This window comes from Cricetulus griseus, chromosome 4 (genome assembly GCF_003668045.3).
Source record: "Cricetulus griseus strain 17A/GY chromosome 4, alternate assembly CriGri-PICRH-1.0, whole genome shotgun sequence".
NCBI classification, from domain to species: Eukaryota; Metazoa; Chordata; class Mammalia; order Rodentia; family Cricetidae; genus Cricetulus; species Cricetulus griseus.
In genome coordinates this window covers 115191332-115218697 of record NC_048597.1, presented here as the reverse complement: position 1 = coordinate 115218697, position 27366 = coordinate 115191332, and the positions used below count along the sequence as shown (strand labels likewise).

At 53.3% G+C, this 27366-nt stretch overlaps 1 protein-coding gene across 2 annotated transcripts; it reads left to right on the top strand.

Annotated features, from left to right (window-relative positions):
- Positions 1–675: 675 nt before the first annotated feature.
- On the top strand, positions 676–25903 carry Sh2b2 (SH2B adaptor protein 2). Of its 2 annotated transcripts, none has more exons than XM_035443396.1 (9): positions 676–984; positions 12304–13037; positions 16955–17056; positions 18675–18766; positions 20047–20138; positions 20227–20394; positions 22170–22378; positions 24318–24489; positions 24925–25903. In XM_035443396.1, the coding sequence occupies exons 2-9, from the start codon at positions 12330–12332 to the stop codon at positions 25233–25235; spliced, it is 1854 nt and encodes a 617-aa protein (XP_035299287.1). In that variant the 5' UTR covers positions 676–984; positions 12304–12329; the 3' UTR covers positions 25236–25903. The 2 variants fall into 2 exon arrangements, with proteins under 2 accessions (XP_035299287.1, XP_027272012.1); XM_027416211.2 differs by having other exon boundaries at positions 20224–20394.
- The last annotated feature ends 1463 nt before the right edge of the window (positions 25904–27366 follow it).

The window sequence follows — 27366 nt, the reverse complement described above, 5'->3', positions numbered from 1 at the left end:
CCCACCCCCACCCCCGAAGGCTCCAGAACGCCACCACAGGAGTCAGACCAGTAAAGCTTACTTCTAGTTCTTACTCAACCTAGAGAACTTCTCCTCGGCGTCCCGGCGACCTCAGACACGTCACCTGGTGGGGAAGCTAGGACCTGTGTGCAAGGGGCTCTTCCCGGCCGTGAAATCCCGGGCAATTTCCCGCACCCGGAGGACCAGAGGGAGGCAGGGGGCGTGGCTCTCGACCTCGGGATTCCTGAGACCCAGACAGACATTTCCTGGGTTGCAACATCTGGACCTCCTCGAGGCTCGCATTGTCCTCGCGGCGGAGGGTCGGCCTATAGAGCCCGCCCTGCCTGATTCTCATAACCCAAGGACGTTTCCAGGGTGTCCACGGACGAAGTGACCCTACAGGCTCCGGGAGACGCCCCGGCGTGGGAGGCTTCCCAGTGCCGGCCACGAGACCTGGACACCCGGGTCCGGAGGAAGACAGGCGGCTCAGCCGGCGCCACTGGGGCTCCGGAGAGGGCGCGAAGGCGGGGCGGGGAGCAGGGGGCGTGGTCAGAGGCTCTCGCCTCGTGGGCGGGGCGCGGCAAGGGCGGGGCCTGAGCAGGGAGGGCGGGTAGTGGAGGCGGGGCTAGCGGTGGGGCGGGGCCCGGAGGCGCGCGCGGCTCGGGCTGGGAGGAGGGCCGGGGGCGCGGAGCGAGCAGAAGGGCGCGCGGCGCGCGAGTCTGGGCTCAGAGCGCGCCGAGCTCGGGAGCCCGAGAAGGGAGAGAGCCTCAAGGGGGTTGAGCCGGGAACGCCGAGAGCGCACGAGCCTTGCAGACTGCAGGCCGGAGAAGCGGGTGCCACCGCCGCCGCCGTCACCGCCGGCCACCAAGGGCCGAACTCGTGCCCGGAGGGCTTATGCGCCGCCGGGTCCCGGGATCCCGCCCGCGGTCGGGGCAGCGCTCCTCCCGCGCCCCGGCCCGCGCGGCCGGAGCTGCGCGCCTGTAGGTACGGCCTGCTTGTCCTTAGCTCCTGTCCCCATGGTTCTTTCTCTACCCCACCCGGGTGCCCGGCTGTCCCTGAAGGCGGGCGTGTGTGTGGTGTGTGTGTGTGCGTGCATGTGTGTGTATGTGAGTGTGTTGTGTGTATGCGTGTGTGGTATGTGTATGCATGTGTGTGTGTGTGTGTGTGTGTTGTGTGTATGCGTGTGGTGTGTGTGTGTGTGTGTGTGTGTGTGTGTGTGTGGTGTGCTCACCCCCCCAGGGCCGCCCGCGCCCGGGTCCGAGCGTGTCGTCTTTGTGTGCACCGGTGGGAGGGAGGACGCGCGACCGAGGGGATGAGCCCCACTGGGATCGGATCGGGGACCCAAAGCCCAAGCGAGGTGGACAGTGACGGGAAGCCGGGGCGGGGGAAGCAGCTACCTCCGGAGCAGCTGAGTCCTGTCCCCTCCGCGAACGCTGGCCGGTTGGAGGGACGAGCGCAGCTGGTCCCTACAGGAAGGGATCTGAGGCTGGGGGAGGGGACGCTAAGGTCTCTTCCCGGGTCTAGGAGGAGGTGGATCAACCCACTGTGAGGGTGGTGGCTACACGCTGGGGTTTGGGGGGACGCTGTGGGGCGACGGTTACCCCACAGGGCGGCCCTCCTTCCGGCCCAGGGCCCCTTCCCACTGCCACCACTCGTGACCCGCCCACTCTGGAGCAGCCCTGGGTTTGAGGGGAGGATCGCCCAGGGTGACAGGCCGGTGCCTTTAAGAAGGGGCGGGTTAGCGCCCTCCATTCAGCCCCTCGGCCTAGGCCATTGATGAACCCGAGAGCTGCGCGCGGCTCGGCGGCTTGGCGCGCGTAGGAACCGTGCCACGGCTGCGGGGCCCAAGACAGACAGGGGCTGGACTCCAGGGCTTTCCTACCCCTCCATTCTCACGTAGTCCCCTCTGTGAGGTTCTCAGGGTGAGAAGTCTGCAGTGACCAGGGCGTCGCGGTACCCCAGAGGCTGTGAAAGTGAATAAGCCTGAGTCTAGTTCACCCGAGGTGGTGCAGGGGGGTGGGCTGTCAGGGCGTGTTGAACTTCATTTCTGCCCCTTTGTAAATGTTTTAAAGTGTGTCCGTGTGCGCGCGCGTGCGTGCGCGCGCATCAGAGGACAACTTGCAAGAGTCAGTCAGTTCTTTCTTTACACCATATGGGTTCTAGGAACCAAACTCAGTCCTTATGCTTGGCAGCAAGAGCCATTACCCACTGAGCGATCTCATCAACCTGATTTCTGCTGGGGGGGGGGTGGCCTGCTGGGATTGTCCCATGCAGGGAGTAGCACTCCTACTTGGGCAGCAGCCAAGATAAGTGGTTTCCCCAGGAGGCTATGGTGTGTGTGGGATCTGAAGCCCCTACACTGTCTCATCTTCAGTGTATGTCTTTTGGCTTTCAAGATCTTAAAAAAAAAAAAAAAAAAAAAAGTCCTACAAAATCCCATTAAGTCAGTGTGAGGTTTTGTTTGTTTGTTTGTTGTTTGAGACAGTCTCACTGGCTGGACTGGAACTCTCTATGTAGACCAGGTTGGCTTGAACTCACAGAGATCTGCCTGTAATTAATTGATTCGTCAATTATATTTATTACTGTTGTTTGTGTGTGATGTGTGTGGGCACGTGTGCCTCAGAACACATGTGAAGAAGATCAGAGAACAGTCCTGTCAACTTGGGTCTCCCACCTTTACGTGGGCTTCTGAGGCAGGGTTGGTTTGATGAGGGCAGGGGCTCCGGGCAGAGTTAGGAAACTGCTGCTTGCTTGTGCCGCTCTCCCTCCCTGTAAGTAGCTTTACAGCCACCCTGGAAAGTGTGAGTGCTGATGGTAAGGACTGTGGCACTTGATAATTGAACAGTTCTGGGGAACAGAGAGTTAACACACACTTTTCTTCTCTCCCCCACTTGTGAAAAACAAAAATGACTCTCCATAGTCCCTCTTACCTACTTACTAGGAGGATTTGGAACATACACTTAGGATACCCCACCCCCCAGCACTGAAGGCAGGGATATTCAGCCAGTGGCTACTGGGCCTCCAGGGGCTAAGCCTTTGGTCTCAGATGACCCATGCCAGGCTCTGAGCATTGTCACAAAGCAAATTTAGAGGAAGTGAAATGATTTGCTCAAAGTCACCCAACCTATAAGACAGAGACCTCCAAGCCACTTCTCTGTGGCAAGAGCTTGGCTTTGATTTTTTGTTTTTAAACTTTTATTTCACTTATTTGGGGGTGGGGGTATCCTGCTGGGAGAAGAGAAGACAACTTTGGGAGTCAGAAAACAGAAGACAACTTTGTGGGTCCTGGGAATAACTGGCAGCAAGCGCCTTTACCTACCAAGTCATTTTGATAGCCCTTGGTTTTTTGTTTTGGTTTGTTTCAGTTTTTGTTTTGAGACAGGGTTTCTCTGTGTAACCCTGGCTGCCCTAGAACTCAGTCTGTAGACCAGGCTGGCTTTGAACTCAGAGCTTCTGCCTCCTCAGTGTTATCATGAAAAACATGAGCCACCACCACCTGGTGCCCTTATTTTGTTTGGAGACAGAGTCTCATGCAACACAGGATGGCCTCCATCTCACTGTTTTACCAAGGCTGGCCTTGAACTCCTAATCCTCTTGCCTCCAACTCCTAAATGCTGGGATCACAGGTATGCACTGCTATACCCAAACCTGATTCTTATTTCTTGCACTGTTCCCTGCACCCTGGTAAAGTATGAGGGAGGGCTTTCAGGTGCTGTGAGCCTCTGGACTGCAGCCCCCGTGGGATTTGGTTAGTCTGAGAGCCTACCTCATTGTCTATCTTTGACTGCCACAGTCCCTGCTTCTAGTAAAGTCTCTTCCCCTCTAACCTAGCTGAGTCTTTTTATGGCTGTGTTCTGCCCCCAGGGACAGCATGTGTGCCCTCAACACAAATTCAAGCCCACACCTCTTTGGGCACAGTGAGCAGGGCATGGTATGTGGGAGGGCGCTGTTTTCTTCCTCTGAGTGAAGTAAGTTGGGGCTTCACTCTGCAGATGCTTGCAACCCTTTGAGGATAAGGAACAAGTCCTCTGAAGTCACAGTCTGATGGAGGAAACAGGTCACAAACCACAGGTGTTATAACAGGGCAAGGGTAGAGTCAGTCCAGGAGAAGAGAGGGGCTCTCTAGTCCATTGAGACTGCAGACTTGCCAGCTACTTGGACAGAGTGGGATGGATGAGATGATGCCAGGCTAGGTGCCCAGTGTCAGAGGAGATCAGAGTGAAGCCCAGGGCACTGTACTTAACACCAGCGGCACCCAGAGTTCTGTTTTGCTCGACTGAGGGTCACAGAAAGGTCTCAGGAATCACTCATATTGTATGTAGAACAGCTAGGGAGATGGCTCAGATGTTAGAGTGTTTGTTACAGGTATGAGGAGCCGAGTCACATCCACCCCAGAACCCATGCTCAGTTATACATGCCTGTAATCCCAGATCTGGGGAAGGGCAGCCAGGATGATCCCTAGGGCTTGTTGGCCAGCCAACCAGGCCAAATCTTAAAGACCCCTCTCTCAAAAACTAAGGTAGAATGAGGAATATGTCTGATGTCAATTTCTGATTCGTATGTGTACACACACAGATGCACACACACACACACACACACACACACAGACATGCATGAGAGCACATACACACACACATGAGATCACACACACATAAGCGCACACAGAGAAATAAACTGAATGGCGGGCAGAGGGGAACACCTTGCAGGTTTGGGGAGGGGGCTGGGTCAGGACCCAAGTGAACCATACAACACTGGAAGGGGAAGAGACTGCTGAGCCCAAGCTGGGGAAGGGGAAGGGCTGCTTCTGCTCTGCAGCCGCCACCCCACCCCTCAACGTAAGGGCAGGGTAAGAGCAGGGTGCGTGTGTGTGTGTGTGTGTGTGTGTGTGTGTGTGTGTGTGTGTGTGTGTGTGTGTGTGGAGCCAGCCTAGTGCTGGGGAGCTGTCCAGCACTGGGTGCTCCTGAGAAAACATAGACTGGCCATTTTAAACATCCTCCACCCCAGCTTCATGTGTGGTCCCAGTTCCTACCCTCTGGCTCTTACTTTCTGCAGGTCCCAGCTGTGGATCCCCCTGCTCTTTCCCAAAAAGCAGGTACTGGGTCCCCACTTCTGTGCCCTTGAAGGGATTCTGCTAGGAATGAGAACTACAGGAAGGATCAGGCCTGGAACTTGGCTCATTTTGAACACTGGGTCACCACACATTGTGAGAGTCTGGGCCCCTCCCTTGCCAGAACCCCATTTCTCTGTCTAGGATGGTGGGAGAGGCCTTTGTTACAGGGGAGATGCTGTAAGAGAAAGGTGGCCCAGTCAGATATGGGTTTCTAAAACTCACAACTGGGCCAGTGTGGACCCTCCATTTATAGAGACTTGAGTGGGGGCCAGGCAAGTAGGAAATGGGGAGAGTAGGGAAAAGGTCACGTGGCCAGGTGCCAGAGAGCTCAAACACAAGAGGGGACTTAGAAAAAACATTTAGGAAACAGAAGTGGGGAGAACTTTATTTCTAAACAAGCTACTTTTAAAAAAAGATTTTATTTATTTATTATGTATACAACATCCTGCTTCCATGTATATCTGCACACCAGAAGAGGGCACCAGATCTCATAAAGGATGGTTGTGAGCCACCATGTGGTTGCTGGGAATTGAACTCAGGACCTCTGGAAGAGCATATGGTAACCTTGGAGCCATCTCTCCAGCCCCAGAACAAGCTGCCTTCTCATCTGCACTTATTTTTAGTTTTTACAATTATGTTATTTATTTTCATCTGCTTCCATGCACAGCACCTTGCAGTTGTGCTGTCAGCCGACAACTTGGAAGAATCAGTTTTCCTTTTCTTCCACTTGGGTCCCAAACTCAGAGCCATCTCACTGGCACTGTTTATTTTTGAGACACTCTCACCTAAACCAAGCTGGCCTTCAGCTTGTTATGTTGCCAAGGATGGCCTTTAACTTACGGTTTTCCTACTTCCACCTTCTAGGATTACAGGCATGCATCATCCCACATGGCTACAAACTGTGAAGTTAGTGTGCCTGGGCCCTTAATAGATGGGGAACTGAGGCCCCACTGGATGTAAGGGCTAAGAAGCAGAGAAGTTGGATTCAGGCCTGGTCCATTTGGCCTCTCCTCTGTCCCAAATGGATGGAGGGAAATGCTTCAGCCTAGTTATGAGGGGCATGGAAGTGTTCTAGACTGTTCTAACAGATGCATTCCAAACACGCTTTTCCAGGCAGACCATGGTCTAGGAAGAGATCTCTGGGTGCTCGGTGGGGAAGCATGGCATCACAGAAAAACCAGGAGACCCCCAACACCCACCTGTAAAGCCACAGAACCAGTGCCTTTTTTTTTTTTTTTTTTTTTTTTTTATCTTTTGAGGCAAAGGAGGGTCTCCCATAGCCATGTATAACCTCAAACTCCTGATCTCTCTGCCTCTGCTTTCCAAGTGCTGGGATTACAGGCATGAGTCACCATTGCCAGGTTTACTTGATGCTGAGACAGAACCCAAAGCGTCTTGAATGCTAGGCAAGGACTCCACCCAAACATTTTTGTTTTGAGACAAGTGGCTCAAACTCAAGTAGCCCACGGTAGCCTCCAACTTGTTATGCAGCCCAAGCTGGCCTTGAACTGATCCTTCTCCCCACCTTATGAGTGCTGGGATGACACTTGTTCGCCAGCGTACCCACATATGCTGTGCTGGGCATGGAGCCCAGAGCTTTGGAGAGTTAGGCAAACAAGCGCCCTATCAGCTAGCCACCATAGATTCTTAATCTATATAGTCCCAGCAGGTTCAAGAATGGGAAGACCAGAAGTCAAGCTAACTGCTGCCCAATGCCAGCATCATGGGGTGGGGAAGATGGGAGTACCGGCCACACCCTCCCTCTAGCATGAGGGGCTGGTTCAGAGCCTGCCCCGTCCATGTGGTCTTCGCTGAGGTGAGGTAACCCTGAGAAGCACTGCCAGGCACCTAACATTGCTGGTGAGAGCCACTCGGGGCTGGAGGAACGTGGGTGGGCTGCATGGGGAGAGATTCAATAATAGGTGCAGCTGGAACCACCGGAGGCTGCAGTCAACCTCTGCTGTCAATGGGAGGCTGAGTGGCACCGGCCAAGCAGGGTCAGTACTGGGAAGGGAGGACATGAGCAATCATGGCTGGGACTGGCTTCCAGGAAAGTCCTGTAGGCAGACTGTTCTTGTGTTGCGGTGGAGGGGTGGGGGTAGGGGTAAGGTGAATGGCTCATTGAAGGAGAGCACTGTCTCGCCTGAAACAGATGACCCTTCATTCGGACCATTCTTCCTCTCATGTGCTTGGTGGTCCTCACAGAAAGGGGCATTTTGCCTATTGCTGCCTGCATCCACCATATCGCACATCACATGTGGGCACCCTGGGTAGCAGGTAGATTGCACCCTGAGGGACTTCAGACTCCCCACCTTTCCCCTCCCCGGGGGGCGGGGGAGCAACTGTAGACTCCTGAGCAGGAGGAGTACTTAAGGATGTTGTCGCTACAGCAAGGGTTTCCCAGAAACCTGAGCCTCCTGGGCAGGGGGCGGGCCGTCTCATCTCCCCGCCCACCGAGCGCTGGATCGATTAGTGCTCTGCGGCGAGGCGGCCTCATCAATATTTTAAGGAATGACCAGGCCTTGGGGTCCGGAAATGCTCGCCGCTGGCGGGGGTTGAAGACGGGTTTTTTTCTAAACCCCCTCTTTCCGATTGTCAACGCTATTTTTACTACCGGAAAGCCGTCCACCCCCTCTACTGCCCCTGTCTGCGCGGTGCTCAGTCTGGGTGTCTGGCCTTGAGGTTAATCAAGGCGGTGGTTTTGCAAGACCGTGAGCAGGGGTGACTCGGTCAAGCTACCTCTGCCCGGCCCTGCCCTCCACCACCTTTCTGAAGCCCCATCCCACTTAAGAATAACAAAGTAAAAAAACAGGCGCTGGGGTACCTACCTGGCAGTCCATGGAGATCTGGGTGCCCCGCCCCCAACCCGGGCCGCCAATAAACTAGATGGTGCACACCTGTAATCCCGAGCCTGAAGATGAAGAGATCAAGGTCTTTCTTGGCAATATAGTGAGTTCGAGGCCAGCCTTAACTACATAAGAGACTTCTTCAAAAACAATAAAAACCAGCATTTTTCCAGGCTGAGAAGCTAGTCAAGGCAGCTAAGCCCAGACAGATCCCATGTAGTGGAGGATGGTGGACCTACCCAGTACCTGGGGACCTACCACCTCCCTCAACCCTTGGCTGGAAGGCTTTGTCTTTAGCTCTACCCAAGCCTCAAGGTGCTTGTGAAGATAAAAGTCACCCTTTACCTGTCCCTAGTCCTAGTAGGGTGTGGCAGCTGGTCCCCGGTCTCCAGGGACCATACTTACTGTCTTAATTGGGTCCCTGCTCCAGCCCTCTTTTCTACTGATAGGGAACTGGGGCTCCCGGGACTAGGGGGTTGGGTCAGGGTAGAGCATAGTCCTTCCAGGGCTGAGTGGGGCCGCATGAGGAGAGTTGTGACATAACCACAGGCAGCAGAGGGTCAAGGGCCAAAAGGACATTTGAATTCCTGTCTAGGATAGAGAGAAACTTCCAGGAAAAGAGGGCTGGAGGCTGGGGAGATGACTCAGTGGTTATAGCACTTGCTTTGAAAGCATGAGAACCTGAGTTTAAATCCCAGGATCCACTGGTGCAAGGAGAGGACCACTTCCCATAAACTATCATCCAACTCCCACACATGGCTGTGACATGTGCACGCACGCCCGCCCACCTGAAGGCCAGGGGCTTCATATCATAAACTTTCTAAGCCAGCCCATATGGTGGGGGCAGGATGGCACACACAGTCCGCCCCGCTTCTAGTATCTCTGGGATCTGCTCTCTGACGCTGCTTTCCCACTCTCTGAACCCACAATCATCTGCACAGTATTGATTGTCACACACTGGCTGGTCTCTGCAGTGAGTAGAAACACCTCTAGGCTCTACCCAGAGGTGGACAGAGCCAGGCCCAGCCCTGACTATGGAACCCACTTCCTGGCCTATCTGTCCTTCCAGGGAGCGGTAAGCCTTTCCCCAAGTGATGCCCAGAATTCAGGAAGGTCAACCAAGGTCAAGGACATCATTTCCTCCCCCGATCCAGCCCCAGGGACTGTTGGGAACAGCACTTCCTTGGCTGGGTCTATGGGTCTGTGGTGTACACCCTCCTTTCTGTCTTTCCCACCTGTGAGTCCTGGGCTCCCTATCTGTAACAAGTTGTAGGGTGCTTGGTGGCCTCTCTTGATTACATTTGTTTCTTCATTTTTATTTTGAGATAAAAGTCTTGCTATATAGCCCAAACTGGCCTGGAATTTTCTTTTTTTTTTTTAAAGATTTTATTTATGTATTATGTATACAACATTCTGCTTCCGTGTATATCTGCACACCAGAAAAGGGCACCAGGTCTCATAACAGATGGTTGTGAGCCACCATGTGGTTGCTGGGAATTGAACTCAGGACCTCTGGAAGAGCAGTCAGAGCTCTTAACCTCTGAGCCATCTCTCCAGCCTCTCTGGAATTTTCTGTGTAGCTCAGAGTAACCTAAAACTTCCAACCTCCTGCCTTAGCTCCCAATGCTAGGATTATAGGCATGTGCCACCAACCCTCTGCCCCTGTATTGTGTAGCCTGGGACACAGGTATCTGCACTGACGCCTGGGCCCATACACTGCTGACCTGTCAGGCTGGTGTGTCAGGGAGGTCAGGAAAGGGCTTAGAACACAACATACCCACCCAAATCTTGGCAGAGTCCAGTTTCAATCTGGCTTAGGTGGGACCCTACTAAGTCCTGTTCCCCGTGACTCTTCCTCCCTTCAAAGGCTTTTACAGCAAGCTGAGAGGGACAAAAAACCATTTGGTGATGGTGGCACACACCTTTAATCCCTGCACTTGGGAGGGAGAGGCAGGTAATCTCTGAGTTCAAGGCCAGCCTGGTCTACAGAGCAAGTTCCAGGACAGCCGAGAGAGAGAGAGAGAGAGAGAGAGAGAGAGAGAGAGAGAGAGAGAGAGAGAGAGGGAGAGAGGAGAGAGAGGAGAGAGAGAAGAACATTGTGCATAGATCAGAGGATGGCTTGCTGGATAAGTGCATGGACTTGGGGCAGGCCTCCTGGGGTTAGCAATGGCTCCATACTTGGAGGCTGTGGTGGTGGTGGTGGTGGCCTGGTGGGTACAGTCAGCCTCTGCCCCCAGGAATGCCTAATGCCAGCTGGGGAGATAGACTTAAAAGCATACACAGAACACAGTGCAAGTGGTAGCTTGCTAGAAGTACACTCAAGAGGGGACCGTGGGTACTCAGAGGAGACACTTGTGCCAGCCTGAGCAGAGAAGGTCAAGGAAGGCTTCCTGGAGGAGAGAATTTATTATGGAAGGGTGAAGAGGAGCTGACAAGCAAGATACAGTAAGGGGCTGGCCTGAGTTATGCACATGAGGGCCAGGCCCCAGCACCCATCTTTCTCCACCTCCATGGGCTTTGCACACCACTCTCTGATTTCCAAAAGTCCTGATAAGTCCTGCAGTAGTCATTGCTCATTCTGAGGTGCCATCTATAGGTGTGAAGCCTGGCACAGGCTTCAGGAAATGTGTCCCAGGCCCTTCTGCCCTGGGTGAACCCTGTACTGAATGACTGCTGCTGTGCCCAAAGCTGCCCTAAGGAGGGAAGGGATTCCCTTGTGCCCTCTGGCCCCGAGGTCCCAAGGATGCTGTTGAAAAGTAGAACAGCTATTTTTACCTAGCGTTTAATTATAGGGTTTAGACAACAGGGGAGATCTGAGATGGGGTTCCCTAGGGCTGTGGGGGAGGGGCAAGCCCAGAGCCATGGGGATCCTGGGAGGACAGGTAAGAGCATGAGCTTCTGTGCCTCTGAAGGACGGGTGCTGCCCCTCAACACTGAACTGACCTTTCCAGTGGGGGTTGCCAGGGGAGACCTGAGTTTCCCTACTTAATATCCTTGGTTTTTTTTTTTTCCCCCACTAACTTAAGGTCAAAGTTACCAAAGGAAAATGGATGGAATGGCTGGGGGTGTGGCTCAGAGGTAGAGCACCTGTCTAAAATCTCCCAGTGAGGAGCTGGGGGCGTGGCTCAGTGGTAGAGCCATTGAGTAATCTGCAGGAAGGAGGTACTGGGTACAATCTAAGAAAGAAAATGGATGAGGGAGGCAGAACATGGCTGGGTTTGTGTTCCCAGGAAGGTTTACCACAACAGGGGACAGGAAGCAATGACTATCTAATATGCACTCTGCAGTTTACCCATCCTAAGTGGTAAAAGATGGAGTTGCCTAGCAACAGAGTGGAAGAAGCTGGAATGAAGAGACAGCTGGGATTTCTAGATTGGTCCAGTGGGGATGGGAGCTCTGGAAGGAACAACAGACAGACTACCATGGGGGGGGTGTCCTAAGGAGGCTGGGCCTTCAGTGTCAATAATAAAAAGGGTCATCTTTGGGCCAGATAGGAAGATGACCCCCAAAGTCCCAGGACCAGAAAGCTGAGTAAAGATCCTGAAACTGAGTGTAAGCCGCTGTCATTATAACAGATAGATAACCCAGGAGCATCGTAGGAAGGAGGGCTTACTCTGTAGCACAGCTTCAAAGGTTGAAGGCTGTGATCAGCTGGCTCCTTAGTGCCTCAACTCAGGCAGAATATGGTGGAAGCAAGGAAGAAACCGCTCAGGTCGTGATGACCAAAATGAAGGAAGAGACTAGTTAAGGCAGAGTCCACAGGGGCTGCATAGATGGCTCAGAGGTTAAGAACACTGGTTGCTCTTGTGGAGGAACGAGCTAGGTGCCCAACACCCACACAGTGGCTCACCCCTGCCTTTAACTCCTGCTCCAGGAAGTCCAGCAACCTGTTCCTCAGGACTTGGGGACCTTAAAGAGGTTACTGAAGATCATAAGGTCACCCAAAACCTTATCGGGGCATCGTGGTTGAAAGTGTCTGTCCCCTCAGCCCCCTTGACCAGCCCCAGGAATGAATGACCCTGGGGATCCCCAAGAATGCTATTTGAGACACCCCCACCTCTAGAACCCATCTCCTACCTCCCCATCTGTCACATGCAATCCGTTTGGTCAGCATCCTGCCCCTCTAGCTTCAGTGGGTGGGAGCAGCTCGAATAGAGCCCGGATGATGCGCTAGATCCCCAGGGAGGGCTGCATATGGGCCACGAGGATCAGAAACTCAAGGTCACCCTCTGCTACATAGGGAGTCTGAGGCTAGCCTGTGCTACATGAGACTCTGCTCGGAAGGAGGGGGGGAAAGAAAGAAAGAGAAGACAAAAAAGAAACACTTACCTACTTTCCCCCCCTCAGCCTGAGGCTGCCATGGGACCAAAGCCATGAATGGTACCACCCCCGGCTCGGCCGCCGCCCCCGCCCCAGTCCCTGACTGGCGGCACTTCTGCGAGCTGCACGCACAGGTGGCTGCTGTGGACTTTGCTCACAAGTTCTGCCGCTTCCTTCGTGACAACCCCACCTACGACACGCCTGACGCGGGGACCTCATTCTCCCGCCACTTTGCAGCCAATTTCTTGGCAGTCTTCAGCGAGGAGGTGCGCCGTGTGCTGGGGACAGCAGCGGACACCATGGAGCCCGAGCCTGCTGTGACCTCGGTGACATCAGCGCTCAAGGCTGCAGCTTATGGCCACTCACGCAGCTCCGAGGACGTGTCTGCCCACGCGGCCACCAAGGCCCGTGTCCGCAAGGGCTTCTCACTACGTAACATGAGCCTGTGCGTGGTGGACGGAGTACGTGACCTGTGGCACCGGCGCTCGTCCCCAGAGCCCGATGCTGGAGCCACCCCCAAGACCGCCGAGCCTGCATCCGAGCCTCGAGACAAGTGGACACGACGCCTGAGGCTGGCGCGGACCCTGGCGGCCAAGGTGGAGTTAGTGGACATCCAGCGCGAGGGCGCACTGCGCTTCATGGTGGCAGATGATGCGGCCTCGGGCCCTGGGGGCACTGCACAGTGGCAGAAGTGTCGCCTGCTTCTGAGAAGGGCTGTGGCTGGGGAGCGCTTCCGCCTGGAGTTCTTCGTGCCACCCAAGGTTCGTATCTTGGTGCATGTCACCATCACTCATGGGGACCCAGTCCCCTGCACAGCCTAAGGGATCTGCAGGTCTGTGGCAGGTGGGTGCCTGGGACTGATCTGGGGATTGTGTGGCCTGGTCTGATTGACACAGGTTTTGTCACAGGGGGCACCCCCAGAGACAAAATGCATCATATGAAGGTGGGGATTAACAAGGTGCACTCAGATATGTTTCCCAGAGGCCTGTGTCCTGGTCCATGGCAATCATACATCTGCTGTCCCTGCCAGGCTCCAGCTGAGCCCTGCCAGGTGGCCACTTCCTCCCATCAGGAGAAACAGAGGGTCTTTGCCTGCTACTATCTTTTCATGCCACTTTGAGTCCACGGGCCCGCCCCATTGGTCACCAAAGCCCTCCCATGATCTGCTTCAGGGGAAAAAATTAACTTGCTTGAAAAGTAGGGGTTCTGGGGGGTGTAGCTCAGTAGGTAGAGTGCTTGCCTGGCACTCACAAAGCCAGAGTTCCAGCCCCAACACCCCGTAATCCCTGAGTGGTAGTGTCCTTGGAAACAGGAGGATCAGAAGTTCAAGGTTATTCTTGGCTACATAGCAAGTTAGAAGCTAGCCTGGGCTGCATGAGACTATCTGGGAAGAAGGGAACAGAGTTGATACTTAGAAGAGGGGTATGGCCTACCTGTAGTCATAGTGGGTGGCAGAAGCAGACTGATTGTACATCACCATTCAGATGGTCACCAGAATGAAGGGAGGGGTGGAGTCTCTTGGCAGCTGGTCACACACCAAGACCTGACCACCCCAGGGCTCAGTCTCCCCAGTGCCCTCCTGGACACCTTGAGTCAATGCACTGGAGGCTTCCCCTCCCAGCCTCCCCTCAAGGTGCCAAAGCAAGAGCTGCCCAAAGCAAGATGCTGCAGGGACTCCCAGAGCACAGTGGTGACCAGCACTCACCTAACTCCCAGTATCCCCAGGGGATACTTTCCCAAGGGGGTTTTACCCATACCCACCTTCAGCCCCTGAGAAAAATGCCACTAAACTCGAACCTACAGACAGAGATACCAAAGCCTGGTGATGGGGTGGCTTTCCCAGGGTCACCCAAAGGGCAGGAGCAGAGGCCCAAGGTTTCACTGTGTCCTGCTGTGATTGGCAGCCCCAGCTGCTGCTCTCTAAATAGCTGTCCCCATTGCCTGGGGGAGAGGACACTCCCATCTTTCCTTTGATCCCCACAGAGCCCTCCGATCTTACTGCTGGCAGAAGGAAGTGTTCCTGAGGGGTCGCTGAGCCCTTCCTTCCTCAACTCAATGACTACAACAGGTTCCTAGCCCCTGATCTTGCTTCAGACTTTCAGGATATCAGAGCATAGTAGAATACTCGGGAGTGATCCGTGGATGTGTGGATCATTCTAGAGTGTATTAGTCCATTTTCTGTCTCTGTAACAAAATACCAGAGGATAGATAGTATATTAAAAAGGAAGAAAGGAAGAGAGGGAGGGAGGAAGGAAGGAAGGAAGGAAGGAAGGAAGGAAGGAAGGAAGGAAGGAAGGAATTGGGCATGGTAACTGCCTATGATCCAAGTAGAGGCAGGTGGATCAGGAGTTCAATGTCATCCTTGGCTACATAGCAAGTTCAAGGCCTGTCTGAGCTACATTATCTCAAACAAAAAGGGAAGAGAGAGAAAGAGAGAGAGGGAGAGAGAGAGAGAGAGAGATCAGTTTAACAGGGTTTTAGAAGCTGCATGTCCAAGATCAGGAAGCCCCATCCTTCTACCTTCTACAGAGCTACTTCTACCTTCATCCTTCTACAGAGCTACTTCCAAGACTGGCTCCAAAGCTACACAGAGAAACCCTGTCCAAAAACAAACAAACAAACAAACAAACAAACAAACAAAAACTGAAGGGAAAAAGGAAAAGAAAAGAACAAACAGAAAAGAAAATAGGGAGAAGCAGGTAAAACTGGGGTGTGACTCAGTGGTAGAGCCCCTGCCTAGAATCCCCCCAGTGAGGGGCTGGCTGGGGGTGTGGCTCAGTGGTAGATCCCCTGCCTAGAATCCCCCCAGTGAGGGGCTGGCTGGGGATGTGGCTCAGTGGTAGATCCCCTGCCTAGAATCCCCCCAGTGAGGGGCTGGGGGTGTGGCTCAGTGGTAGAGCCCCTGCCTAGAATCCCCCAGTGAGGGGCTGGGGGGGTGGCTCAGTGGTAGAGCCCCTGCCTAGAATCCCCCAGTGAGGGGCTGGGGGTGTGGCTCAGTGGTAGAGCCCCTGCCTAGAATCCCCCAGTGAGGGGCTGGGGGTGTGGCTCAGTGGTAGAGCCCCTGCCTAGAATCCCCCAGTGAGGGGCTGGGGGTGTGGCTCAGTGGTAGAGCCCCTGCCTAGAATCCCCCAGTGAGGGGCTGGCTGGGGGTGTGGCTCAGTGGTAGAGCCCCTGCCTAGAATCCCCCAGTGAGGGGCACAGATATAAGTCAGTGTTAGAGTCCTTGCCTAGTAAACATGAGATTCTACCCCAGCACTGGGGGCAAGGGGCAACTACAACTACATCAAGACAGATGGCCTCAGACATCAAGCTGAGAGGAGGGTTACAGGAACACAGCACCTCCAGCCAGAGGGAGCCCTGCTGAAGGCACCATTATAACTCTTCCCATGCTCTCTTCCCCAGGTGGCCAACCCCAGCCATAGGCTGGTGTGAAGAGGCAATAAGCTAAGCCCATCAGTCACTGCTAGAAGCCCAGCCCAGGGCCCGCTGGACAGTGTCCAGAGTGGCCAAGCATTCCTATGCACCAGATATGAGGCCCTTCCCTTTCCTCTTCAGAAAGTCCCTGTCCCAGAGCCCAAGTCCTGCCGGGAATGTCAGCCTCAGGCAAGTCCAAGGAGGTGCAGGGGCACAGGCCCGAGCTGTGGAGCAGAGCACAAAGGGGCCTGCTCAGAGCAACCCTCCTAAGGATCCCTGCTAACTCCCTGGTTTAAACCTGTGATGGCAGCATTGGCATGCTAGTTCCCTTCTCCCCATGCCTGGAGACAGGCCACACCCAGCTCCAGAGCCCCATTTTGAGATGAGATCTGTGCTCCAGAACATCTCATCCAAAGCAGGAAACCACCTTATTCTGGGAGCCATGCCCACCCCACCCCTAACCCCTCACTGGGGGATTCTAGGCAGGTGCTCTACCACTGAGCCACACCCCAGCCTCTCACTGGAGGTCATTTGATACAGTATCTCACATAACCCAAGCTGGCCTGGATTCACAGTGTAGGTTTCTGTGCTGTGATTTATATACTGAATGCAAGCCAGTCAGAGCTATATATGAGACCCTGCCTCAAAAAGAAAATTAAATAAATAATTTTTAATGCCAAATGCAGTGCTCCACATGTACAACCCCAAAACTCAGGAAACTCAGGAAGGATTGCCCAAGCTCAAGCCAACCAGGGCTTCATAGTGGGTACTAGGTCAGTCGGTGCTATAGATTGAGATCCTATTTCCAAAAACCAAGGGCTTGGAGTGTGGCTCAGTGGTGGAGCACCTGCCTAGAATCCCCCCAGTGAGGGGCTGGGGTGTGGCTCAGTGGCAGAGCATCTGCCTAGAATCCCCTGTGAGGAGCTCTGCGGTAGAGAGCTTGCCCTGGGCAAAATTCCCAATACCAAAATAAAAAGAAAGAGGAAGGAAAGAAAGGGAATGAAGGATGGTGAGAAGAGAAGGGGGACAGCATATGAAGGAGGTGTGCTGGGTGGAGGGTGGGCCAGGGAGCACTCAGCTCACAGGGCTGGGGTTCAGGGATTAGGAACACAGCAGTACCAACCAGTCTCCAGCTTGCCGTGACCATAGCAGGCAAGTTCTTGATCTCAATGTCCCCATCTCTAAAGTAGGGTGGGAGGTGTGGAGAGGGTCTCCTAAGGCCCCCAAGGGGCTCCTCCCACTGTTCCTTCCTCTGATCTCCCAGGCTTCCAGACCCAAGGTCAGCATCCCCCTGTCGGCCATCATTGAGGTCCGAACAACCATGCCCCTGGAAATGCCTGAGAAGGACAACACCTTTGTGCTCAAGGTAAGAGCCCACTGCAGCCCCCAAGTCTGGGACCACAGCCCTAGTGGGTTACACAGCATGAGCTCATTACAGGGGTGCAAGTTAGACCATCAAAGGGGATAATAAGGAGGGGATTCCCATGATAGACCCACAACAGGTCCATCACCTAGGTAGGGCTTGGATCTGGTTTGCATTCTAGAGTCATACATCCCGACATGGTTGGCCACCTGGATCTCCTTCCATTTCTTATTTTTTAATTACATTTATTATTATTATTATTGGTTTTTCGAGACAGGGTTTCTCTATGTGTAGCCCTGGATGTCCTGGAAGACCAGGCTGGCCTTGAACTCCTGGAGATCTGCCTGCCCCTGCCTCCTGAGTGCTGGGGTTAAAGGAGTGCACCACCACCTACCTACGTTTATTTGCCTGGTGTTTGCCTGCATGTGCATGCCACAGTGTGGCTATGAAGGTCAGAGGATAACTTTCAGGAGTCAATGAGAGAACTCTTCCCCATCACCTGTGGGTTCCTCCCCTGGAAATCAAACCCAGCTTTTCAAGCCCAGCAGCAGGCATCTCTATCCACTGAATCATCTCACCAGCCCACCCCTGTTCCCCATTTCTTCCTGGGTCTGAGTAAAGGTCATTAGAGCTCCTTCCCCTCGGCCCCCTCTGGAGCCAGACACACCCACCTCACAGCTACTGGTGACCAGCTTGTTGAATATATAAATGTCCATAGGCACAGGAAGTGGAGTGTGGGAACCAGCCCTGGTCCCTATAGAAGGCACAAAGACATGGAGGGTGGGTGGGAGGCACCCTAGTGGGTCTGGGAGCTACCTGTCCTTCTCCAGGTCCACAGCACTGGGATGGCCTGCGGGGGCTGCTGAGGACATGTGTCCAGGCTGCTAGGTTGTGGTCAGGGCTTCCCGGAAGGAACTTGACTGTGAAGCAGAGTCCCTCCAGGAGGCCAGTTCCTCCTGCCTGAAGCTGTACACAACCCCCACCCTCTTTGGCAAGCTCTTATTGAGCTTGTGTTTATACAAGCCACAGATTCTTTTATTCATTGGGTAAATGTGTGCCAACTCTATGTCCTGAGTTGTCCCCTCAAGACTGGTAGCTGGGGACACAGCCACTGTCCATCTGGTATTCTCAACTGCTGGGTGGTCCTCTGGCACTCCTGAGGCAGAAGGACTCCCCTGCCAGCCCCACTGTGAGCCCATTTCCCCATTGGAAAAGGAAGGATGTCAAGGCTCTCTTAGCCCCCCAGTGCTACATTGTGACAGAATGCATAGGACAGGGAACCAAGAACAGGAAGACTGGGCACCTGGTGGCCCTGTGTCCAGGTCTCAGCTGCTGCTGGCTGCTGTGGGACCTTTGAGCAAGTTTCTCCCTCTCTGAACACAAGGCTTCTTGTCTATAAAATAAGTGTCAGAGTCTGGCATCTCCTCCCCTGTGTGGGCTTCAGGCTGCATGCAGCCTTACTCCTGACTTGGGTGATCCCCCACTGCCCTCCTTTCTGTTCGTACCCATGGGGCCTAACAAAGGGGTGATGAAGCCACATGAACCCTTTGCTCATTGGTCCTGGGATGCTCTGCCCCCACCCTGCAGTGGAGAAGGCTTTACCAGGGCCACTCTCATCCAGGTGGAGAACGGAGCAGAGTACATTCTGGAGACAATAGACTCACTGCAGAAGCACTCGTGGGTAGCTGACATCCAGGGCTGTGTGGATCCTGGGTGAGTATTCTGGCCCCGAGGATGTGGGGTAGACAGGTGGAGGTGTGTCTCGTCCCCTCCTTCCCAGTGACTGGGCTACCAGACAGCAAGTACTAACCTAGAGCCAGCATCAGTTATTCCCAAGATGGGTAGGAGGATCAGGAGCCTCCACTACATAGCTAGCTTGGGCTATCCTGAGCTACATGAGCCCCTTCTAAAAGAAACAAAACAAAACAAAACCTTTAATCCCAGCACTCAGGAGGCAGAGGCAGGCAGATCTCTGTGAGTTCAAGACCAGCCTGATCTCCAGGACAGCCTCCAAAGCCACAGAGAAACCAATCCTGTCTCTAAAAAACCAAAAAACAAGCAAACAACACCCCCAAATAACAACAAAATGGCTAGGCCAGAGCCAGACAGATGGAGGATATCAAGGCCTCCATGGTGTCTAACCCAGGCTTTGTGCATGCTATGCGTGTGCTCTGCCAACCACGCCTTTTATCATAAATAGGATTTGGAGCTGGAGAGAAGGCCCAGCAGTACTATTCCTCCAGGGGATGAGTTCAGTCCCCGGCACCCATGTCAGGCAGGTCACAATGGCCTGTAATTCTAGCTCCAGCGGATCGGCAACCTCTGGTCACTCCCAGCACCTACACCCACACACACCTATCCACCCGTGGGCACACACTTGTACACATCATTTTATAGAAAAGAGTTGGATTTTGATGAGGAAACTGGCAGACTGAGGTCACTTTGGAGTCATGTTTGGTGGTGTGGTTGGCACATCTGGTCAGTTATGGTCAGAAAGGATGACTCCACTGTCCAGAAGAGACACCCCTGGTGGGGCGGGGAGGGGGCATCACCCAGCTGAGTACTTGGCATCGATTTCTCTGGCTAATAGGATGAGGGGTGCTGCTTTCTAATTAACAGATTCATTTAAATAAAGCTCAATTAGAGTCCTGAGTGCCTTAAAGCCGTCATCCCCAAGGTGCATGCCCATCTAATGGCCATCTGCTCCAAAGACTTCCCCTGGGGTCGGACCCTTTTTAGAGCTGGGATGGCCTCAAGGGGCTGCCCAGGCTCCAGTGATCACCACACCATCCCCCACTGGAGAGTGTCCATGGGATCCCAGGAATGAGCCACAACCTCAGGGAACACTATGTTCACGGTGGCCTTGGTGGTGGGTCACTCACACAGTGGCCACAGAGGGTAAGGAAGTGGAAAGGACTCGCTGCTCAGTAAGCAGCCCTAGACCCCTGCCCAGGCCCCATGGTGAGGTGTGCTGTGTCTTCTCTACTCCATAGGGACAGTGAGGAAGACACAGGGCTGTCCTGTGCTCGGGGAGGCTGTCTGGCCAGCCGTGTGACTTCCTGCAGCTGTGAGTTCCTAACAGAAGGTAGGTGGGGGTAGAGCTGGCTGGAGTTGGGGGACAGTGTTGGAGGGCAAATGAGAGATGTGCTTTTCCCATGTGTCCCCTGCAGCAGACATGCCCCGGCCCCCAGAGACAACGACAGCAGTGAGTGCCGTGGTGACAGCCCCACACAGCAGAACTTGTGACACCGTGGGAGAGTCCCTGGCCCATGTTCCCCTGGAGACTTTCCTTCAAACCCTGGAGTCTTCAGGAGGTGGTGTCAGTGACAGCAATAACACAGGTACACCTGGGGTCCCCACCCCTCTATAGGGACCCATGTGGGTCCTCAGAAGTGGTGACATTTCAACCAATTGTGTCTACAGTGGTTCTGGCTTTTACAAGCCAAAATGGGCACCTGGCCTTTCCCACTGTGACTGGTTTTGTTTTGTTTTGTTTGTTTGTTTGTTTTGGTTTTGGTTTTGGTTTTGGTTTTTTGAGACAGGGTTTTTCTGTGATTTTGGAGGCTATCTTGGAACTCACTCTGTAGACCAGGCTGGTCTCGAACTCACAGAGATCCTCCTGCCTCTGCCTCCCGAATGCTGGGATTAAAGGCGTGTGTGACCACCACCCAGCGTGGCTGGTTTTTATAGAGTCTCACAGACATGGGGGAAGAGTCGCACGCCTGTCATCCCAGCACTCAGAAGGCTGGAGCAAAGAGGCTGCCTACGTTCCAGGCTACCTTGGGCTACATAGTGAGACCCAACAAAAATAAGAGAGAGAGACAGACAGACAGACAGACAAAGGGAGGGAAGTAAGTTGTTCATATAGATAGAGGCACAAAAGGCAGAGTTTTTTGTTTGTTTGGTTGGTTGGTTGGTTGGTTTTTGGTTTTTTGAGACAGGGTTTCTCTGTGTTGTTTTGGAGCCTGTCCTGGGACTTGCTCTGTAGACCAGGCTGGTTTCAAACTCACAGAGATCCACCTGCCTCTGCTTCCCGAGTGCTGGGATTAAAGGTGTGTGTCACCAATGCGGGACTCAAAAGGCAGCTTTGGTGGCACAAGCCTGTAACCCAGCACTTAGGTTGTCGAGGCTGGAGCGGTGTCTAGAGAGGTGTGAGAGATGTCTAGAGAGGTGGTGAGTAGTGATTGCTGTTCTTCCAGAGAGTCCATGTAGTGGACTATTAAGTTAACTATGTAAAGGTGTGTTATATTTGTTTATGGTGAATTTGTTTAATCATGTAAATATGTGTTGCTGTTTCACCTTGCCTGCCTAAGGCACCTGATTGGTCTCATAAAAAGCCAAATGGCCAATAGCTAGGCAGGACAGGGATAGGCAGAGAGCAAGTAGAAGAGAGCAAGGAAGAAAGAGGGAGACACCTGGGGCCAACCAGGCAGGCAACTGCCAGACAGACACAGAGTAAGACATAGAGAATGAAAGAAAGATAAAAACACTGAGACAAAGTGTAGACGAAGAGAAATAGGTTAATATAAATTAAAAGAGCTAGCCAGGCCGTAGTGGTGCTCACAGAGAAACCGTATCTAGAGAAACTAAAAACCAAACCAAACCAAACCAAACAAAAAAGAGCTAGCAAGAAACAAGCCTAAACTAAGGCCAAGCATTCATAACTAATAATAAGTCTCCATATCATGATTTGGCAGCTAGTTGGTGGCCCAAGAGAAAGGTGCTACATACCTGAGTTTGGTTCCCAGCACCCATGTAGGACAGCTCACACCTGCCTGTAAATCCAGCTCCAGGGGATCTGATGCCCACTTCTGACCTCTCCCGGCACCCAAATGCATACACAAACACCTACATACACACATAAACAAAAGGACATAACAGAGCCAGGTGGAGAAGAGGCTTGGCTTCTTCCCAGGTTTGTTGCTGACTTGCGAGTGCTCCCTTCCCTCCCTATGCCTCAGTTTACCTCAAGGCTGACTAGACATGGTCAGTCATTTCTCTGCCTAGGTCTGATATTCAAATGGCAGTTTACCCACACAAACAAGATACAGCTCCCCTTCTCTTGTTGACTTAATTTGTCTTCCTTTTGTCCTCCGTGCTATTACAACGAACCCAGGGGATGAAGCAGCTGAGCTAGACACTGATGCTGAGGCTGAGCTGGAACTCTCCGACTACCCCTGGTTCCATGGGACATTGTCCCGAGTGAAGGCTGCTCAGCTGGTGCTGGCTGGTGGGCCCCGGAGCCATGGCCTCTTTGTGATCCGCCAAAGTGAGACTCGACCTGGGGAGTGTGTGCTGACCTTCAACTTCCAGGGCAAGGCCAAGGCAAGTGTGTGTGGCCTGGGGGTGACAGGGGGAGTAGCCTGTTCTGGGGGAGTTGGACTGAGGTAGCCCAGGTCCTAAGGCTCATCACCAGCTCATGACCAAGTCCACTCAAAAAGCAATTCTTGCCGGGCAGTGGTGGCACACACCTTTAGTACCAGCACTCAGGAGGCAGAGGCAGGCAGATCTCTGTGATTCTACAAGAGCTAGCTCCAGGACAGCCCCCAAAGCCACAGAGAAACCCTGTCTCGAAAAACCAAAAAACAAAAAACAAAAACAAACAAACAAACAAAAAAACAGCAAGTCTCTCTGAGAAGTTAGCTTAACAGTCAGATTTACATGCCTGTAGTCCCAGCACTTCAGAAGCTGGGGCAGGAGGATTGTCAGGAGTGAGAAACCAGCTTGGGCTACATAACAAGTCCCTGTCTCAAAAATCTGCCATGAGCAGCCTGTACCTACACTTGCTATCTATCTTACTTTGCTCTGAGGCACCATTGTCTACTAATCCTGATGCTTATAACCTGTATAAAACATCTGTAATGAAGTCTACAACAACAACAACAACAACAAATCTCCACATCAGGACTTGGTGGTGTACATCTGGAAACCCAGCACCCAGGTAGCAGAGGCAGGGGGATCTGGAGTTTAAGGTCATCCTTGGCTACATAGTGAATTCAAGGACAGCCTGTGCTCGTGAGACCCTGTCTCAATAAATAAATGAATAAAGAATTAAGTAAAGGGCCAGCAAGAAGGCTCACCAGTAAAGGCACTTGCAGCCAAGTTTCACTGCCTGAGTTTAATCCCCAGAGCCCACGATGGAAGGAGAGAACTGACTTTTGTAGGTTGTCCTCTGACTTCCAAAATGCAGTGTGACATTTGCACATATGTACACATAAAGATGATGATAGATAGATACATACATACATACATGCATGCATGCAAACATAGATGATAGATGAGTTTTTTAAAAATCAATAAAAATGAAAAAGAGGACAAAGGTCAAGCGGTTTGGGGCATGACAGTGTGGCAGGTGTGGGCAGGGTCACTGTGCCCCTCACACTCACCCCATGTTTCCAATAAGGAAATAGACCCAGCCTTATATCCTTCCAGGGTATCATTTCCCAGCAGCCCCATAGCACCTCAAGTTTCCTGCCCGTGGCCTGCAGCTGAAGGTCATAGCCACCCTCACTTCTGACTGGACCTCCAGCAGCCCTCAGGCCTACTCTTAGCAGTGCTGGCCAGCTGGGTATGTGTGGAGGAGGCTAAGTCTCCCTACCTTGTCAATTCCTCTGACAACCAGGCACTTAATGTCACTCCTGGTGGCTGGTAATTGACATCTTGGCCAGCACTACTAACCATAGAGGGCTTGATCTCAAGCAAACATCCCGAGCTGAGACAGGATGGTGCCCTGTCTACCAGGGCCCATGGAGAGGTAAGCAGGACAGGCATGAGATGACCTTTAACCTGGGCTCTCTTCTAGCCTGGCTGCTATTGTCTCAAAGTGAGCAAAGGAGGCCTGACACCAGAGACCTGTGGTCCAATACTAAAGACTATTGGTCTATGGCTCTTCACACTGAGCCTCCTGCCTCAGGTAAACCCAGGAGATCTAAAGAGGATCATTGCTTAGAGTCACGTGCCATCATTGCACACCGCTGGGTCACCTGAGATCCTCTCTCCAAGCCAAAACAAATATTCAAAAAGACAGATTGATTCCAGTGTGAGGACAGATGTCTGCAGCCCTCAGCCCCAGCCTAGTTCTGTTATGACCATCTCCCGTACCTACCACAGGAGTGACCTACCCCAGATAGGACTCAGGATGAGGACCCCCAACACAACACAGTACCCTAAGGCCTCAGTGTGACTGATGTGTACTCCTCTAACCATTTGGGAAGCAGGTAGCCAGCCCGGGACCCCACTACTGACCATACATCTGTGCCCACAGCACCTTCGCCTGTCTCTGAATGGTCATGGCCAGTGCCATGTCCAGCATCTGTGGTTCCAGTCTGTGTTTGACATGCTTCGACACTTCCACACCCACCCCATACCCCTGGAGTCAGGGGGATCTGCTGGCATCACCCTAAGAAGCTATGTGCGTGCCCAAGGCCGGCCTCCTGGTAAGATGCCACCATCTGGAGCTTGATATGTGGCTCATATATAGAAGGTTTGCCTCGTATGCTCAAGGCCTGGGTTTGATCCCCAGCACTTCATAAACTGGCTGTAATCTCAGTCCTCTGGAGGAGAAAGCAAGAGGATCAGGAGTTCAAAACCATTCTCTGCAACATGGTGATTTAAAGGTCACTGGATATGTTAGACCCAGACTCAAAACCCTTCACCTGGACACACAGACACCTGGGGTGGGTTCTGGAAGCCCTGTAAGGTTAGAGTTCAGCACCAGATTTTGAGGGTACACTGGTGGGGTGCCTAGCTTAGGCTGGAAAGGCATGTCTGCTTGCATACTGTGTCCTGGGTCCCCCTCATCTGGCTGGCTTTGGAGGATGAAGTTCAGGTGCCTAGGGCTAAATGCTGACCAACATGACCTCTCATTACAGACCCAGGACCAGCGCCCAGCACGGTGGCACCAGCCCCCTCCTGCTGGACAGAGCCGGCTGGCCAGCACTACTTCTCCAGCCTGGCCACAGCCACCTGCCCACCCACCTCACCTTCTAATGGCGCTGGAGCATCGTCGTCATCTGGGTCATCATCCTCGGCCACATCCATGCCCCCGCGCCCACTCAGTGTGCGCAGCCGCAGCAACAGCGCAGAGCACCTGCTGGAGGCTGCGTCTGGAGCCACCGAAGAGCCCACGGAGGCCACGCTGGGCCGCGCTCGTGCAGTGGAGAACCAGTACTCCTTTTACTAGCAGCTGTGCCCATTACCCACCGGTGCCATGCTCATCACAGCAGGCCAAGAACACCTGTGGTCTGTCCCGCCCAACAACAGCCTGGCCAGCCCATGATGGTCAAGCAACACCTAGCAGTGGCTGGAGACAGCTAACCATGCTCTATCAAGCCCAAGACAGCTGGCCAGCTAGCAACACTTAACAACTTCAGCTTCAAGGGGCCCACTAAGACCATCTATGGCAGGCCAAGCCTGTCCATGGTTGATCAAACCCATGATTTCAAGCTCCTCCCACTGTTGGTTAGCCACGCCCACCACAGATATGTCTATAAGGCTGATCAAATACACGGCAGGCAGCTCACTGACAACTAACCCCATTTGGTGGTTTCAGGCCCTGGGCACTGATGGTGGTCACTCCCACAGTGACAACCATTGACAGCTCACCTCGCCCATGAAGGCCTACTTACCAATTCCTAACAACCTCAGGCCCAGCCCACCAGAGTTGGGTCACTTGCACCAACAGCCTAACTGGTCAGTGATGGCCAGCCACTCCCATCAAGCCAGGCCTGCCGGTGGTTCCCCAGCCCTGGGCAGCCTGCCACGCCCACCAGCTCCAGCCCAATGCTGGGGGGAAAGCCAAGCTCTTCAGTGAAGACAAACATTATTAAACAGCCTGTTTTAGGGACTACACCCTGCTTTCCTGTTTTCTCTTTGCTATACCATCCATCATCACGGGGAAGGGAGTGGTCTCTCAGGTAGATCTTAGGAGAAGCACTGGATAAAGAGGGTCGGCTGGGGGCAGGGCATGGCCTGGAGAGGGGGCTCAGTGAGTCACTGAGTGCTGTACCTAGCGTGCAGGGTTCCATCCCCAACACCCCATGAACAGGATGTGGTAGTGCATACCTGCAATTCCAGCACTTCCAAGAAGGAAGTACGAAGGTCAGACGTTCAAGGCCACCCTCAGCTAACTAGCAAACTTGAGGCTGGTCCGAGCTACGTGAGTCCCTGTCTCAAAAATGGAGGGCAAGGAGAGAAGACAAGACACCACAGTTGCAGCGATGGATGACTTGAATGCCAAGGTGAGGAGTTGGGTCCTGGTTAGGATAGTAAGGGTGTCATTGGGTAGGTCCACAAAGGCCTTCCAGGGTGGACTGGGTGCTGTGACAGGAATTCCCCACCCTATAGGAGACACTGGGTGTCCTGGCTCTGATGCAGATGATTGAGAAATGACTTAGAGTGACCTCCCGGGTCTACCCACAAGCAGAGCCACAGATGACACCCCCAGCTTGCTCACATAGCCTCCTATGAGAAAGACCCTTGTCCTCCAGAGCCAAGGGTTATGTCTCCTTCCCCAGCCAGACCCACAGACCTTGCAGGCCAGAAATGTACATCACAGATCTCAAACAGCTAAAGACTCCATAGTGGCAGCTGAGGCACCCATAGCTGCTTCCCCATAAGGGGTGCGTGAGTACCCTAGGGTGGCTCCAAGAGTTTTGCTGGTGCAGCTGTCAGGAAATGACAGAGCATACAGCCAAGCACAGACATGGGGTAATGCAAGCACAATGCTGAGTCAGCTTTCAGAGCCTCCATTTGGTTGTGGCTGGAGCCCCATAGTGCTAAGCCAATTGTAAGTCTCCATCTTCCTTGAGAGAAGAAGGGGTCTGGAGCAAATGTAGGGAGAAATGTCATCTTTTCAGAATTGGGACCAAGAATATAGAGAGAGAGAGAGAGAGAGAGAGAGAGAGAGAGAGAGAGAGAGAGAGCACCTGCCTTAAAGCAGTGTAGGGCTAGGGATATAGTTCAGTGGTAGAGCCCCTGCCTAGAATCCCCCAGTGAGGGGCTCGGGTGTGGCTCAGTGGTAGAGCACCTGCCTAGAATTCCCCAGTGAGGGGTTGGGAGTGTGGCTCAGTGGTAGAGCTCCTGCCTAGAATCCCCAGTGAGGGACTGGGGGCGTGACTCAGTAGGGCACTACCATGTACCCCAGCCCTGCAAAAAGAAGAGAATGAGGAGAGAACAAATTGGGCCCTTTTTCCTGTGGCCTTTTTTTTTCTCCAAGATGTATTTTTTTTAAGTGTATGTGGAGGAGGGTATGTTCATATGTGCAGGACCAAAAGATGGCATAAAATCCTCTATGCTAGAAACTGAACTCAGTT